This window comes from Peromyscus maniculatus, chromosome 12 (genome assembly GCF_049852395.1).
Source record: "Peromyscus maniculatus bairdii isolate BWxNUB_F1_BW_parent chromosome 12, HU_Pman_BW_mat_3.1, whole genome shotgun sequence".
Taxonomy (NCBI): domain Eukaryota; kingdom Metazoa; phylum Chordata; class Mammalia; order Rodentia; family Cricetidae; genus Peromyscus; species Peromyscus maniculatus.
Genome location: NC_134863.1, coordinates 40,561,337 through 40,579,264, shown reverse-complemented (window position 1 = coordinate 40,579,264; position 17,928 = coordinate 40,561,337). Strand labels below are relative to the sequence as shown.

At 41.8% G+C, this 17,928-nt stretch overlaps 1 protein-coding gene across 11 annotated transcripts in view; it reads right to left on the bottom strand.

Annotated features, from left to right (window-relative positions):
* Window positions 1–1,146: 1,146 nt before the first annotated feature.
* The window catches only part of Cd47 (CD47 molecule), a 53,514-nt gene continuing 36,732 nt past the window's right edge, over window positions 1,147–17,928 (bottom strand). For 2 of the 11 annotated variants that reach the window (XM_016008262.3, XM_016008266.3), the window contains 8 exons: window positions 14,997–15,104; window positions 13,792–13,884; window positions 12,611–12,703; window positions 11,049–11,141; window positions 5,244–5,275; window positions 3,926–3,950; window positions 3,230–3,262; window positions 1,147–1,382 (listed from right to left, as the gene is read on the bottom strand). In XM_016008262.3, coding sequence (XP_015863748.1) covers window positions 1,378–1,382; window positions 3,230–3,262; window positions 3,926–3,950; window positions 5,244–5,275; window positions 11,049–11,141; window positions 12,611–12,703; window positions 13,792–13,884; window positions 14,997–15,104 — 482 coding nt within the window. In that variant the 3' untranslated portion in view covers window positions 1,147–1,377. Of the gene's footprint in view, window positions 1,383–3,229; window positions 3,263–3,925; window positions 3,951–5,243; window positions 5,276–9,285; window positions 9,330–11,048; window positions 11,142–12,610; window positions 12,704–13,791; window positions 13,885–14,996; window positions 15,105–17,928 lie in introns of all 11 variants that reach the window. The other 9 variants (XM_076548962.1, XM_016008265.3, XM_016008263.3 and 6 more) reach the window with 6 other exon arrangements.

The window sequence follows — 17,928 nt, the reverse complement described above, 5'->3', positions numbered from 1 at the left end:
ATGCCTTACTTGTGTCTGCACAGAAGATGCATGTGCCTACCTTATACATGTGCACATACAAACACGCCCACAAAACGAGGTAAAAACAAGTGCTAAGAATCTAAAGGTACTCCATGCGATCACAACTGTCAGGACGTTGGTTGTCTTCTAACCGGGTAGGGGATGTGGTTGTTTTGTTTTCCTTTTCAAACTTAGGGGAAGAGGAGGAGGAGGAGGAGAAGGAGGCAGGAGACAGGAGGAAGGTGATGAGTGTCCATCATGCAACAAAGAGACAACAGGCGTAAAACCTCCTCCCCGGCCGGCTAGGGCCTGATGGAGACACATGTTGCCATGCAGGAGACGCATAGTTCAGATTTCAGTCTTGCTTTGTCATGCCTCCCATCAGAAAACATGGGAAGAAACACTGTAGATTTTTGCCTTCAAACCAGAGGTCTGGAATACATATGTTACAACCATAGCTATTTTTTTCCTTTTCTCCTTTTTTTTTTTTTTTTTTTTTTTTTTGCTGAAGAGCATGAGTGAGCACAGTGCTTTGAGAAGAAGTCTGGCTCCTTTCTGCAACGGACACTACTGTGTCACAGGACCACGTTTGAAGAGGGGGAAAAGGTACTTCCATCTTGTACCGCAAATGCAAGCAGCAGGACAGGACAGGGGGCAAAGGGTTGTGTGCAAAAGAAGAAAACCACATCTATAAGAAAAAAAAAAAGTATCCAAAATCTGGGTGCACTTTATGTCAAAGGGGTGTGTGTGTGTGTGTGAATTGGAGGCAACGCCCAAGAATGAAAACACTAGTGCCATTAATATCATAGCACACACTGGGGGCATACAGGATCTGCCTGGCCAAATGCATGTTTCTACTTCCGTCTCTATCCCTATGACCCAGAAGTGGCAGTCACATTATTCAGCTAGCAGCATACATGACAAAGCTGCTGGGAACCTGAGTTTACTAAGGCTTGCTGGATACCACTGTTTTTCACAGGTATCTCTGGGTAACCATCAGGTTAATGCTAGGCAAGTCTCATCCAGAACTGATTTAAACCCTGTGTCTAGAGACTCAAGGATCTAGCCAACATTATTCTTGGAAGTTGCCCCTGATACTTTTGCCCCTAGTTGAGTAGAAACAATAGAAAAATGGATTTCAATTGGTTACACGACACAATCATAATTCTTTTATTAAGTAAATTACAGCTGCTCTGAATATAAACTGAACTGGGATAATCATCTATGGGTCAATGACATGTTCTTTCATAGATGACAATCAATTACTGTTGCTTGTATTCTTCTTGCCAGTCATGAGTCCTCAAGGTCATGATGCTTAAACACACATGTATTCCTCCACTTCGGACGCTCCAGTTACAGTCCATTACTTCCCCTCACTTATTCTGGAAAATAGAAACATCCATATGTCATCACTACTCACATGTCTACTTCCTGTGCATTAAGACATGATCTGGTTCTAAACGTGAAGACGGTTTCAGATATATCAAAAATAATGAGAACATATCCGTAAAGGTCACAGAGAGAAATCAGGCAAATCACGAGCCTTTTCAGTTTGCTAAGCAAAATGCCAATGACAAATGAAAATAAAATCAACACAGACTGATCATCTTGGTTTGCTGGGTTAGCTCGACCAAAGGCGAGAGATGTTGATTTTCCAAAGCAGAAGTTATTGATCCAAGAATAATATTCTATTGCATTCACTTTAGATTGACACCATTCAGTTAATACACATGAAACAGACTTGTGATCTGGCGTCGGTAAAGCAGATGGCACCTTGAGCCTGTCAGTGTGACAGGCCCACCAGGAGCCAGAGTGGATGCCAGAAGATTGAACCCATCAACAGATATTTTAAACAAATTGTAATCAGCTAAATGTGGCCAAAACTCAGGGCGTTTCCAAGGTCATTATAGACCTCATGTGCTACACAAACAAAAAAACCAAACAATAGTTCTTTATGCTATCTCCTGATATGGTGACTTTAAGAAAAAAAAGTCATATTTTAAAGAAAATTAACAAAGAGGCACTGGTTTTTTACAATGGTTTTCTGCAATTGGAGAAAAGTTTACATTTTTTTATCCACTTACAGAAAAATAACACCACGATAGGTAAAAGAGAAGAAACAGAATATTTGAAAAACAAGACACAGAGGGCAAATGTGATAAAACCATGCCAGGAATGCTGGCATTCTGTACACTTATTCCCACTAAAACCACTATTTTTAGGTTGCAGTGGCTTGCGTACACAACACACATTTGAAAGCCACGACAAAGCCTGTAACTAGGGGGCCATTCTGGATTTCCCGTTAAACACACGCCTGAGCGCCCTGTTTTAAATTTAGCTCACCCAACACATGATGGAAGTGTTTTTAATCTCATGCAGAAGTTAATTGTGCTCTGGGGAAGATGGCCTCCTGCGTTACGTTACCTGCAGTTCTTTGTTAGGGAGGTGTACCAGCAAGTCACAGGCCTTACAACAGCAACTAAGGAGCCTGGAAGGGTTTCAGGTACTAATGGTGTGAGGACATTGTTTTGAAAACAGGATGAAAGTACAAATGTAGTTCCTAAATGCCCATGGAGCTAGAGAATCACAGCATTGTTAAGGTTAAAAAGAAATGTATGCATTAGGGGGAAGAATCAGCCTTCTTCAGTTAGAATTAACAAGTACATGTGTTGGTCATGGAAACGTATGTTGCTATTGATCTGGTGTTCAGAAAAGACAGAGAGGCCGGGGGAGTAAGCAAGGCTCTCTCTTTCTCTTCAGTCCTTCCCCACAAGGTTGAAGTTATGGATAGATCATCCCCAGTGTCACATGCAGCACAATCATCTCCAGGAGGATAAGGGAAGCCCTGTCAAGGGGAGACAAACTCATGCCAGGGTGTCTGCACACTTCATAAAAGCATTCTTAAAGGTTCAATAAACAGGCGCATGACTTGGAAACACGTTTATCAAAAGCAGCAGCTGCTCGGCTGAGGAACCAGGAGGTTCCAGGGTTTGTGAGACCCAACAAGTTTTTGTTCTTATCCACCTACAGAAAAAAATGACACCACGTAGGTAAAAGAAAGAAAGGAGTATGAAACCCGGTCTGGGCTTTAAACATCAAGAAATGTGGACATTCATGATTGACAGTGTCCCTGTTATTTTTTGAAAAGTTGTAATTGCAGGCAGCTCTGCTGTCTCTTTAATGTCCATGCATCAATCAGGGCACAATGACAGGTGAATTTCATACTTACCATCATTCATCATTCCTTTTGATTCTTTAAATGCTGAGGATTAGTAACAAGCAGGCAATTAGTGAGAAGGCAAGTTAGTAAGACTTCACAGCTAGAAATAGTCTCAAAATAAACAAATACGCAACAACACGATGCCAGCTAGTCCTCAACCAGACAGCTAGACTCATTTGAGGCTATCATTCAGGGGACGCATTTCTAATGCTTCACTCCCACAGCATCCACAAAGGCAAACGGACTGACTGGGGAACACAGATCTGGGTTTACAGAGAAAGGAAGTGAAAACACGTGGGTGTCACTCCACGGTGGCAACCTGTGTTTTTTCTAAAACTGACAAATCAGGAATCGGAAGCCACTGAGATTTTTCTCCACCGAGGGTGGGACACTTCACCTTGTGCGCTATAAAAACGTCAATGGTCCCCTTGCCCCAATGTCCCTTTGCTAAAGTAAGCAATTGCTACAGCACAGCACAGTGAGAACATCGCAGAAGCAACACTACCAATTTCTGATGAACGATCAAGAAAGCATCGAGAGGCCCAGGCAAGAGGACACGTGAACAAAATAGCAAGCAAACAAACAAACATTCCCAAACTAGATTCTTCGCCAAGGCAGAGCTGGTCATGCTAATGTCTTTGTGGATCAGTTCAAATTACGATCTGCTAATGGACCAAGACTACTAAGTTTATAATAATCACATACCGTTAAGGGGTTCCTCTACAGCTTTCTGGAAAATATTTAAAATATATTTATATAAAATACACGTTATTTCATAACTTTTATGCTAAAACTTACACTACCATTGAACCTGTATTATAAGTGGAGACTCCTATGGTTTAAAAGCAAAATAAGATAGCAAAAGCTAATGAAACAAGGCTTCCCAAGGTTAGTTAATGGTTTAATAATAACCAAATTATTCTCTTAGTATTGTTTCCTGTGCAAAATTTCCCACTCCACCCAACATTCTCAGTTCAAGAAATCTCATGAAAGTATTAATGCACAAACATGCAAATTGCAGTAAGAGACAGAAAATACAGTTAAATAAGAGATGGTAGCGGAGCGGAATCATCTTCACATCATGCAAATTGAACTCAGTAACAGCAAGAAATTGTTGGGATTTAATGGTCCATTGGTCAGGTTATCTATGAGAGGCGCTAGGAAAACTTCTGGCTGCTTGTGACTAACACGGTTATGACACCAGCCTCTTCAGAATAAAAGGCTGAAGTAAATTAACACACTCGGCCCCTGCCTGTCCTGTGGGTGTGTTCTTTGAGGCTGCCACATTTATCTGTCAGTCATCATTTACAGGAAGCTGAGTACAATACAGTCCCCTTCAGATCTTAATTCCATGTAAGAACTCTCAGGCCTGTCGCCATGGTGAGTCAATATGGTAGTTTTTTTTTTTTTTTTTCTCCCGCTCATACATCTCCTTCTGAATCTGTTCTTTTTCTTAGAATTTCCCCAAAGAGCTTATGAAGGTAGACAAACACAATGAGACCTGTAGTATACTTTCAGGAAAGAAAAGTGCTGATAAAATGATAAAATTTGGGACAGATTTTTTTTTTTTCAACAAGAGATACCATATAGACTGTATTTTTAAGTGAAGTCAGTTTAGCACAAACTTCTCTTCCTTAATGTCATGCTTGAAACTGTCATTCTATGAACTCACATCAAAAAAAAAAAAAAATCCAACAGGTGGGGGAGACATATTGGAATCAGCTTCCTTCTGATGGAAGAGATAACCACATTCCTTCTCAAAGACTGTCCAATTCTGGATATATAAATTGAGTACAACTTTACAGGATCACTTCTCCTATCTCATAGGTATTTAAATGTTCCAAGGTAAGTCTTACAATAGAATCAGACCCATTCATACCCAGGCCCTGAAATGATTTCTGCATTATCTTAATTGGATGTCACATTAAGCGGAGAGCAAAACCGTTCAATATTCCAATTATCAACCCCTCATTTTAATCCACCAAACAATCATTCTTAATTCATTTAATAAACTTGAACTTACCCTAGGAGGTTGTATAGTCCTCTGGTTGGAAGCTGGTATAAATAAAAATATAAATTCAATAATTAAAATAAATGAAGCAATACAGTACTTAATTTTAAGATAACATGTTCAGGGCTAAAGCCAGAAGGTGCTAGATACTCCAATGAAGGAGTTCTGGTTTTGATGGTCTATTTGAGAACTACAGAAGACTCTTGACTATATATACTGATGGGAGAAAAGGAAGCAAATAAGATGCCTATGGCAGCTTTGCTCATGTGCATGTGTCTCTGGCATGTCGGTTACCTACTCTACATCATGCTGAAAGATGCTGTCAACTACTCTCTCCCACCAGGATCCCGTCTCTGCCTGTTGCTCCGATGGCTTGGACAGAATGTGGCAATGAGTCACTTCCCCTCCAGAGCATCTTCCTTAGCACTGTTCTCGTCCCTAGTCTAGTGGCCTTCCCTTCCTCTCTCCCTTCTTTCCAGTCTTCAGAGCTCTCAACAGCTAACAAAGTAAAAGAAAAAACAAAAAACATGACGATCCCGCTGAGCTGAGAGCTATCCCGGACAGCCAGCTTCGGACCAAGCAGGGCCTGCTCTGTGTATTTGTCCTTGGCATTCTGGGTTGCTCCCTTCATTGCTTCTGAACAGATTAGCCATTGAAGATGCAAGAATAGGGAGCACGCACTAAGTGACAAGAGGGAAAAGAACAACTTTGGATTGGTAAGAAAGAAAACTTCCATATGAAACCGGGCCAGGAAACCCTAGAGTGACCAAAGTCTTTCACACACGGCCAGTGCCCCAAAGCCAGGAAAACATGACCAGCAACACTCTCTCAATGACTCAATACTCTTTGGCTAGCCATAATTTCCTACCACACCCATCTATCTCAGTTCAAGAAATCTAAACTTCTCAAAATAACTTTTACAGTACAAGCATTCAGAGAACAACCCTGAATGCACAATGTAGTTTTAAGATAAGCGTGGAGCAGAATCATTTCCGAGTCATGTGGAATCCTGAGAAACAGGGTTAGGGCTTGTAGGGTTCCAGTGAAACCCTGCTGGCTAGCAGACAAAGGCGGGCCCAGGACAGCCAAATTCCCCCACCCTGCCCATGCAGACTCAGCAAGCTTCTAACGCTGACAAGGACCAGGCTTTCTCAAACAGGAAAACTGCAGCTACCGCAAGAATTAGAAGAGGACAAATAAAAACAACTAGAGACTTGGTGATGGGAAGGGCAGGTAAAAAAAAAAAAAAAAAAAAAAAGACTACACAGAAAGGAAGCAAGGAAGAGCTTGGGATGTAGAGCCACAGGCAGGAAAGTGCTTACAGGAAGAGAGGAGCTAGGAACCATCACAGTGAATGAAGCAAGGGATGGAAGCAAAATGCAATGCTCTTCAGTTATGTAAACTGAACTCAATCACAGGGATGGTAAATGCTCAGCTGTAAAAGGCTTTTACACCTTCCCCACCAAGGCTCAGGGGACACTGGGCAAGAGAGGACAGAAAGAATCTAAGGGCTGGGAGACACAAGGCAGAGCTACAGAATGCTATCTTCTGGACAGGATAACGCACATTCTCATCAGAAACTCAATGCAACTACACTTGCCTACAATGCACCCTAACAAGAATGGGTCTGTCAGAAGCCAGACATTGATGGGAGAGGGACCCAAGGAGGGTCTGAGTCCCTACCATCAAACAGATGGCCAATGACAGATTCTGAGAACTGGAGAATTACTCCCTCAGTTGAGTAAATACTCATGAACCCACCCAGGCTCCAACCGAGTTTCAAAATAACGGTCACACAGATGGCCTTGGTTAAACTCACTGGATCTTCAAACAAACCAGTAACTCATGAATATGGCTAAGAGACTTGCAGGGAGGAGAGTGGGCTGATGAGGGCAGGTGATGACAATCAGACTGCATAGAATGAGTGAGTGTGTGTGTGTGTGTGTGTGTGTGTGTGTGTGTGTGTGTGTGTGAGAGAGAGAGAGAGAGAGAGAGAGAGAGAGAGAACATCAAAGGACGCATTTAATAATAAAATATAAAAGATTGAGATAGCATCATAGTGTATGCATATATTCAAAAACATGAATTAAAAAAGGATGCTTAGCTGAGAGTACACGCAGAAGCCATATTGGTGCCACTCTCAACCTCGGGCAGAGAAGTTTCTTTCTGCAGTTGTTCATTAGTGGTTAGTACAGACTCAAAACAAGTCAGAGTGCTGAGAATCAGTGACTGTGACTCCCAGGCACAGATGGGCCCTCTGTATCAACTCTCTCCACCCAAGGCTCAGCGACCAGATCGGAAGAGTGACCAGGGAGAGTCTGAGAGCAGGAGGATGGAGAGGAGAGCTGTGAAACGATGTCTGGACATGACGTCACTGACGGACACACCATCTCACAGCAGAGGCAGCTGCTTACACAGGAACTGCACCAGTTCAGGCCAACCAAAATTCCAGCATGGTCGGGGAGGGGCTCACGGGACCTTCACCCCTAGGTGAAGAGTTATTGGCAGCTGATGGCCACTGAGGGAGGGGAAATCAGTTTTCTCTGGTGACGGGGCTCCACTAATTGGACTCAGGAGACTATCATTATCATCATCATTATTATTGGCAAAAAATATTGCCCATGCACATGTGGGCTTTTGGTTTTTGAGACATTCCTGTTCCTGAAAGCAACCCCAACCAAACTCATTGGTTCACTCAATTGGATTTAGAGGTTTACCATGCTTTAATCTGCCACTGTTTTTCTACCTGGGAAGAGGAAAGATTTCCCATCTCCCCAGGAATACTGCATAATACTTTAAAATTATATTGAAGCTCATAAACACGTTCATTGTAAGTAATACTAAGAAGTGCTCTGCTGAGCTGCTCCCCGCCTCTCCACCAGCACGTGGTGGCTGCTAGGTTCTCACTTTCAAGTCCGATTTGCCTAGCTCACTCTGAAACAGAACTGTAGGAACGCCATCCGCTATGATGGCCACTAGTCAGTCCCGATCCTCGGATATCATAGAACTAGCTGTATGGGACTTAATGTTACCTGAGTTAATGCTCTCTAGTGAGGATGTACGCCATGTGATAAAGAATGGGGATGATTGGTCTGTTGCTATCATGTGTCATGAACCTGGGCACTCGTAGGTTTTTTTGTTTTTTTTTTTTTTAAATCAAAAGCTTTAAGCATCCCACACATGTTTACTTGCAGTCTTATAATGATTCTTGGTATGTTGCTCTCACTCTGAAATACCTGACTACATGCCATAAATATATTTTCAGGCTTTCAATTCCCTAGGAACCGTTTTTTTCTAGTGATTTATATATAGCTTGTAAACAATGGACAAGAAAATAGATCTGAATAAATACACACACAATCTATGTGTGTTTCTGTAGCATTTCGGAACACCTGAGATGTTGCAGCAGGCATTGTTCTGACTACCACCAAGTTGATTTGAACCAGCATGGCTGTACCTGCTCCTCTAACTGTACTGAATGATAATGGCTTTAAAAACAACTCCTGTACCACATAAAATAATGATTTCAGGTGCCCTACCCCAAAACAAGCTCTGCTTTAGGAAGTATGGTTAGTTCCCTTTCATATTTCTTTGTGCTCATATTAAGTTATTATAATTTTCCGACTTCATAAAATTAAAATCCTTCTCATAAGAAAAAAACAATATAATTTAAAAATTATATTTTGCCATAGAAAGCAAAAGTTAAAATCACATCCCTTAAAATTGCAATTAAGGCTACAAATTTAAACTCAGAAATAATGAAAAATATAAAAGCTATGATTCTCACAGGGATATTAGCTCACTTTAGAAAGAGAACTTTTTTTTTAAAGTATGTGAGAATTTTATTACATTTCAATCAAATGTCACCCATTTCTACAATGATGTATGCAACAAGCAGGAATTATTTTGAAAATACAGCTTTCACTTCCTAATAAAAATGCTCAAATTTGCAACCTTAATGCTATATACATTCAGATTTATGCAGTCAGAACACATAAGCAAAACATTCATTGTCCTAGTCTACTACAGTATCTAAAAAGCAGCCATCCTGTACCTTTTTTCTTGCCTTTCAACTGACCGAAGGTGTCTCTCTCCACTCTGGGGTCAGACAAGTTGATTTGAAAAGTTAATTTAGGATAGTCTCAAAGTGTCAATAAAACTGGACTAAATTCTTAACTTACAAACAATATATTTATCTAGCAAATCATAAAGAAAAAAATATCTCTGGGTACTTTGATTTCACTCGTATCACAGTAATGTGCAATTCCAGCGGCTTTACGGGCTTCACAGGGACATAAGCCACGGAGGAAATGCGAGAGCCGAGGCAGAAACCAGCCACTGGGTGATGGCAATTCTCATGGCAGCTATGCTGAACATCACTCATGACCAGATATGGAAGCCAAGGAACAAAAGGATGCATTCCAGATAGAGCGGAAAAAATAAGAGCGGAGAGTTGACCATCAGTCAGAGACACCTAGTCCCGCTGCGTTGGAGTTATATGAATACTGCAGGTCACATACTGTTCTCAGCATTCATGGGAGCAACAAAAATCAGCAGTGTCAGCCTTCAAGTCCAGACACAGGCTGATTGGGAGACTAACAAAAATAGAATATGCATCAGAATTCAAGGCACCAGAGGCAGCTCCTGAGCGCCAGCCTGCTACAGATGTCTTAGTTTTGTGTTTCATGGGGTTATGCGGCATAGTATCAGGACAATTCAGTAAGCAACAACTAATATTTATGATCACAAAAACTAAAGGCAGGTAGACTTTGGAGTATTTTAACTGTTTATGTAAAAACATTAACTAAGAGAAAAGAATATATATTATATGTATGCAATAGACCAGACTTCATGATCAGAGATTAAGAAATGAAGTTCAGAAATAAAGGCAAATTTTCTTTGAAAGTCTTATGTAAATAACATGAAAATTTTATTGCCTATAATGATTCAACTCTTGCATTAATTTTTAGAAAACGTTCATCTGAGAACACATTGGAAACGCTGATTTGTTTCAATGACTTTTAACGTTTGATTTTCTTGTTACACAATGATATGTTCACTGTATTTCATTCAGATGACAAATGACCTCTTTTAAGGGGGACTGTCATAAATCGGGTGGCTGGGGACAGGTATGGCTTAGGTAAGGCATACTCTCGTTCAGGCACCATGAAAAGCACCTGCCTCTGTGTACACGTGTCCTTGTTTCCGTCTGCAGAGATAGCTGAGATTGGCAGGCTAATCACCAAACAGTGAGGGCAAGTACCAAAAACTGACCAGAAGCTGATGGGAAAGGCGGTCAAATCTTGAATTTAAAGATCTCTTACTATACTGGGTTGTGACTAGAAGCGTTTTTAAGTAGTGCACTGGAAGCCATGGCACACTAAATTAAAGACGTGACAGGTTTTAATTCCCAGTTCCTGTCTCTGCAGGAGTGTCTGGGTGTGTAAGCAGTGTACACAAAGGACAGACACACCAAGAGCTCCACAAGAGGACCCTGGAACAAGGAATGAACCTTTCATAGTAATTTCAAATGGAGCCTTTGAAGGTGTCTTCATTGGCTTATAAAAATAAATTCCATATTTCTAGTACACAAAGCTACCTCCTCTCTTCACTGGTAACTCAAACTGTGTGAATTCACATGCCTTCCCCCCGCCCCCCCCCCCCCCTTTAACTGCCGTCTCTCCAATGATATTTTTCTCATTTTTGGAGACATCAGTCGATTTCTATCCTCAGCTGGAGAAACTGACTCAACTCATTTTCTAAGTTACAGATCTGAAATTCACCACAGAGGCTTAAAAAGTAGTGAGATTAACTTACCGACAAATTTCATATAAACTAGTCCAAGTAATTCTGGTAAAGCTATGATACCCAAACCTGAAATCAAAAGGGGGCCGTGCACTGGTTCACAAGCTGTAGGACAAATGGAATTTTGTTAGAAATGTAGATAAAGTAAACAAACTTTAATTTAAAGGGATCATCAATAACTAATAATATAAAGGTTTTTTTTTTTCTTTTGGTGTGTTTGGTGGTGCCAGATTCCCACCTCTGTAGATTTATACTAGGCAAATCATGCTAGCACCAAGCACACCTCAGCATCTGCCAATGATCAGCAAAAACATGACCTGCAAGTATGCAGTATAAGAATATCTTTATTACCAACTCAGCAAAATAGCCTAATTATTAAAAAAAATTAAACATAGTGTACTGTTATCATATCAAGATTAGTGAAAAATAGTGCGTAAAGTCCAAGGTGTCCAGCAAGGGCAGTCTGGTTATTTGACAAGTTCTCCCTCAAATATGGGCACCCTTGTTGGGCTAGAAACAGTCATCCCACAAACCATATATAGGCAACATTTCTGTAGCAAAGGGAAAGACACTATTTGCACTGGTGCACGTGTGAGTGTATTTGTGTGTGTGTGTGTGCGTGTGTCGGGGCGGGGGTGTTGAAAAAGAAAGGGTCACAATTCCAAATGCTGAAAAATACACGGAGAAGCGAAATCATCCCTCCCTGATGGTGTTACCAAACAGAGTTTGCCAGTTTGCTACAAAAATTAGCTGTACCTTACCACACAATGCAAAAATTACAGCCCTTGGTATTTAGCCAACTAGAGCTGAAAATTTATATCCACACAAACACATGCTCAGTGATGTTTACAGTAGCTTTATTCATCTGTCACAAACAGAGAGAAGCCACCAGGATGGCCCCTCAGTAGGTGCACGCAAAATACTAAACACATTATGGCAACAATATTTTTTTTCAGCACTAATGAGCTATCAAGCTATAAAAAAAAAAAGACATGGATGAAACTTAAAAAGGAAGGAAACCCTTGGGAAAAGGCACAATCGTAACCTCTGTGCTGTGTATAGACAAGATCTGTGCTTTTCTCACAGTATAAATCTAGCTCTAAGGCCTTTTGGGAAATGCAAAAACTACGTGGCAAGTTAAAATAAAAAACTACGTGATGCCAGGGGTTAGGGAGAGGGACAGATGAACAAGCAGAACATGGTGGGTAATTCCACGTGATACCACAATGGGCATACACGCCACTGCACATGCGGCACAGCTCCAGAATGTACTGTACAACCCCAGCAACCAACCATGATGTAAGCTACTAATTTGGGTTGGTAAGAATGCCTCCATGTCGGTTCATCTGCTGTACGGGTGTGAAAAGCTGTGGGAAGCTGTGGCTGGATGGGGACTAAAACATGGGTGGGGTACAGGGTAAGTCTCTGTACTTTCCACTAGGTTTTTCTATGAATCCACAACTGTTCTAAAAGAAAAGGCCATACAGTTAAAAAAAGAAGAAGACAAAAGGGAAGAAATGAGAGCTCTAACTTAACTGAAATGAAAACCAGAAACATAAAAGAGTGTGACTCACCCATGATGCAGAGACACAGTCCAACCAAAGCAAGGACATAGCCCAGCACTTGAGTGATCAATATGGGGACGGTGAAGGAGGTCATTCCAAAAGCTGAGGGAGGAAGAAGACATAATAGGGCCGTGTCGAGAACACTGAGGAAGCAATTATTTGGCCTGGCATCTGACACGCTCAAAGATGGGACTGCAGCTCCTCATCAGATGACATGTTTTCTAGCTAACCTTTCCGCCGGAGTGTCCGTTCCAGACTCACACATTCTGCAAGCTTTTCTTGTCGGCCGTGTGAGGGGGACTGGCAGCTTTTACCAAATTCTTGAAACAAGGTCCTTGTTACAGTTGTAAACTGTATGGCATGAATGGCTTGTTATGCCTGGCTTCTCCACATGCACACCACTGCTCTGGGGGGAACACACCACCACACAAATATAACCTCTGTGCTGTGTGTGTGGACAAGATCTGTGCTTTCCTAACTAACCTTTGGATACATCTAGAGGACCTAAGACTCAGTGCCAAAAAAGACTCTTGAACAATAACAAAATATGACCTAAATCACAGAAATTACATTGATTATAGTTGGAACAGCCATACTTTTCAGTGTTGCCAAAAATAGGAAACTGGCCGGGCGGTGGTGGCGCACGCCTTTAATCCCAGCACTCGGGAGGCAGAGGCAGGCGGATCTCTGTGAGTTCGAGGCCAGCCTGGTCTACCAAGTGAGTTCCAGGAGAGGCGCAAAGCTACACGAGAGAAACCCTGTCTCGAAAAATCAAAAAAAAAAAAAAAATAGGAAACTGGGTTTCTAAAATTTGTGACTTATAACTCCATCTTATAGAACCAGTCTTTTTACTGCAAAGGGTTAGTAAAAAGAATGCTTCGAATACTGACTTATAGCTACAAAAAACTAAAATTAGAATATGCAAATAGCCATTAAAAATTATACAGCACACTTTAAAATTACACCAATTTCATCAAATATGCAAGAAGATGGCTTTTCATAAAACAATGGTTGAGAAGACCTAGCAACCTGAAAATCAATCTGTATGGGAAATGTCACTAAGAATACAATGGACAATCTAATAAAATAACTTGTACTGAACTGTTAAAACCATACAAGGATATTTTCACCAAAGTACTATTTTTTTTAAGGGAAAAAGCCAAAACCAGGCTGTAAGAACAAATACTCACCCGTCATAAACACATTGTACTGAAGTGGTATTAATATTCCTATAGAGATGACAATGAGCCCAAGTCCAGAAGCACTCTTTACAGGGTTTTCTCCTGTTGTAAATAAATATATTTAAAATATTTTCTTATATACCTCTTTATGAAGTTACACACTTCGTTTATTAAATATTTTAATCTCAGTGCTATCTTATACACTGTAAAAGGCTTAAAATGTTTTCCCTGAGTTCATACAAAATAAGTAATTCTTATTTTAACATTTAAGGCCAAGCTGAAGGATTTGTATCTCGACATACTGAATCCATTATTTGGTTTTAACTCTTTTACTGTCTTACATAGTTCCAGATGATAAACTTGCCCTCACTGTCCACCATCCATTCATTCAGTATTCAGCCTGTCCCCAGGCCAAATCAAGTGCTCCTTCATATTGTCTCCAGACTCCATCACGTTCCCAGGCCCTCGCCAGCCCTGGGTGCAAACAGGGCTACCAAATCCGTGTTCTAAAGCTCCGCCTGTGCGGGATGGCAGTGGGGTTCTGTGGTCTGCCATGGTGGGTCCCGGCCTTTGCTTTTCTCCCCCTCTGCCCGCTGCCACTCTTTCCTACTCATATTCTCTCGGCTGCAATGACCACTTCAGAAAGACACGGTTCCCATGTGCAGGCCCATTTCCACATCTTAGCCAGTGAAGCCTGCCTCCAGAGTGGATTTAATGGGGGCCCTGGTTATATTCCCACCTTCCCATTCCTAGAAACTATGAGTACCACCTCACGTGGCAGAAAAAAAAAATACTGAATGGGAAAAGATATGCTACTAAATCGAGGACGTAAATTGTGTGAGCGCCTGAGTACCTACTTCCTGAGTGTCGGTGGAGACGGGAGAAGGGAGAGAGAGACCTCACACACACACACACACACACACAGCAGACCCAGGGCAGGAGGAGGCAGTGACGGGGCTGTTCTACCAGCTGAGGAATTCTAAGCACTGCCTGCAAACAGCAGAAGCTAGAAGAGGCATGGCAAGGGTTCTTCCCCAGAAGGGTCTGCAGCCCTTGAGAGAGACTGTAGGTCCTCCAGAGAATTTCTATTGCTTGAGACCACATCATTTGCCACAAAGCTGTCACAGCAGCCCTATAAACCAACACACGGCCCCTCGGGGTGCCTCTCCCATCAGCCCCGCGGCAGCCCGGATCCCAGAACCCGTGCATCTTACCCGGGATGAGGAGGATGGCCCCGATAATGACGATGACAGTGAGCACAGTCCCGGCGATGAGCAGCAGAATGATTCTCTTATTCGTGCGAGTGGATTTATATTTCAGTGCTTAAAGGAAAAAACAAAGAATTACATAACTCAGTCACAAGTGATGCCATTTTTATAACACAGAATGTGAAAGAGAAAGTGACAACTCCCCATATGTGACTAACCTCAGGAGCATAACTCCTTACCATCAGGTCTCCTCCTATCCCTGCATTTTTATAAGGGATGGCCCTGTAAATGTGGATGTTGAAGGTGTAGATGACATTTTATCCCCTGATACAATAAAACTACATATAATAGGCTTTTTAAATCGAAGCATCATTAAGTCCTTTTCACATTTTCCCCCAGCAGTGGATCTGTGCATACAATATGGCAGAATTCCTGAACCCCACATACTAGATGCCATTAAGAGTTTCCCCCACTTCCCTACTTATCAATGACTGTGTTTTCAGGCATTGTCAATGTCCCCAGAGGGGCAAAATCACCCAAGTAACACATTAGAGGCCACACAATGCTGATAAGACATAACTACTTAAAGAACAACACTGAGAAAACAAATATCCATTTTTTAAAACTTAGTAGGACATCTAGAAGTTGGGGCAATTTAATTTGAAGATGGAAACAGAATAAACATTAAACAAATCACATCCTTGCAAAATCTCTATGGGAAAAAAATGCCTAAACTTTCAACTAAGACATTGAAATAAAAGCACCGCCAGCATTCAAGAGGTTTCATGGCAGACACCACTGGTCCTGATGCAGGTCCACCCTCAGGTACTGCTACCCTCCCTGAGACCACAGATACTGAGTGATGAGCATCACAACATTTTCTTTTGATCTCCTTTGGCTTTTTTGTTTGATTAATGTTGAAATTATTTTTTTCACTGAGAGAGAGAGAGAGAGAGAGAGAGAGAGAGAGGGAGGGAGGGAGGGAGGGAGGGAGGGAGGGAGAATGAGAATGGACCATTAAGGCCATCTGAGGTCAGACTGAAGAGAAGAGAACTGCCAGATGTGAGACTGGCATGCTGGTGGTGCCACCTACACACTGATGTCCTGCTTGCTGGCGACCACGGGCGTGTGCTGGTTTGAATGAGAAATGGCCCTTAGGCTCATACATTTGGACACTTGGTGGTGCTGCCTGGCCAGGGGGGTGGGGTGGGAGGATAATGGAACTTTTAGGTCATGGAGCCTTGTTGGAGGAAATAGGTCATTAAAAGCAGGCTTTAGGAGTTTATAGACTCTTTTTCCAGTTCTCTCTCTCTCTCTCTGCTTTGTGTTTAAAGCTGAAGATAGGATCTCTCTGCTCCATGGCTGCCATGTATTTCTGCCATTATGGACTTTCCCTTCAGAACCATAAGCCAAAGATAAATATCTCTTCTTTAAATTGCTTTTGGTCATGATATTTTACCACAGCAACAAAAAAGTAACTAATACAGTGGGGAACTGTTTTAAATGTTGTATTTGCTTTTAATTTTATTCTACCGAAATGATGAACAGATTAAACATAACAAAATTGGAAAAGTACTTAATGACCGTAATAAAAATCTATCATGAAGACACCTGAAGACTTTTATTGCTCTTCCCGTTCTAGCCTCTTTCTTGTTGTGAAAAACACTCTTTCCATAAATGACTTGGGAAGAGGGAAGGGCTTATTTCAGCCTACTGGTTACAGTCTATCATTGAGGGATATCAGGGCAGAAACTCGAAGCAGAAACCACGGAGGAACACTGCTTGCTGGCTCACACTTAGCTAGAGTTCTTACACAGCCCAGGAGCACCTATCTGTACTGGGCACAGTGCTGCCCACAGTGGGTTGGGCATGAATTGTCAATCAAGACAATTCACCACAGGCCAATCTGATCTGGGCAATCCTTCAACTGTCCCTTCTCAGATGACGCGCTGGGCTGTGTGTCAAGCTGACAGTTAATGCTAACTAGCACAGCCTCCTACCCATTCTTTTGATTACAACCTCAGTTCTTCTAGTCAATCCAGGAGGAGCCAATGGTCTAAGCAATGAGAGTCCACAAAGCTGAGCAACTGACACTCTTAGGAACCAGAGTGCATCATGTGGCAAGATCCCTGGGCTTCGGTTTGGTGGGTCACCTCTCTCCAGTCTTGGAGCTCACATGACGTCTGCTGGGTCCCACCCCTGCCTCCTCAGAAGGAGGAGTCTTCACAGCTTCCCCGACTTTCAGATCTCAAATACCAACTAGAAAGAAACTGAGTGTTTGGGTCACAAAAGACACAGACCTATTTCAGAAAGGCAGAAACACAATATTTCTCTAGGCATATGGTTCATTTTCCATTTAGTACCATATATATTGCTATCTAAACAGAGCATGAAAATGCAGCAAAAGTTGTGACATAAAAGCCGCTTTAAATGTATCACACAACCAATCCAGGTTTAATTAAAAAAAATACGAACCATTAAAAGTGAAAATAAGAGTTTGAACAACACATAAACTCCATCCCTTTCAGGCTGAGCAGGCAGAGCTGCCAAAAGGGAAATATCATCAACAATAGCAACAACAACAACAACAAAATGCCAAAAAATTATTACATCAATAGGTCTTTCAAGTAATCTATGTGTTGGAGTCAGCCTTAGTTCTTGGTGACTGGTTCAACTACTATTTTCCAGGCTACTTACTTTTTCTTAAACAGCTATTGTAGCAAATATATTACTGGGTCTTAAGTAATCCCAAGCAGGGGAAGAACATCTGTGTTTTCTTGAGCAAACATTCAGAGGGCATCTCTTCTGGCTCATATTCTTTGCTCACAATGGCTGCATTCAGCCAGGCCCCACAACAGGCGGAGAAGGTATCTGGTTAGTCCAGTTATCAGTGTTCTCAGGGACAATGAGATTCCATAGAACTCAACAATTTCAAGGG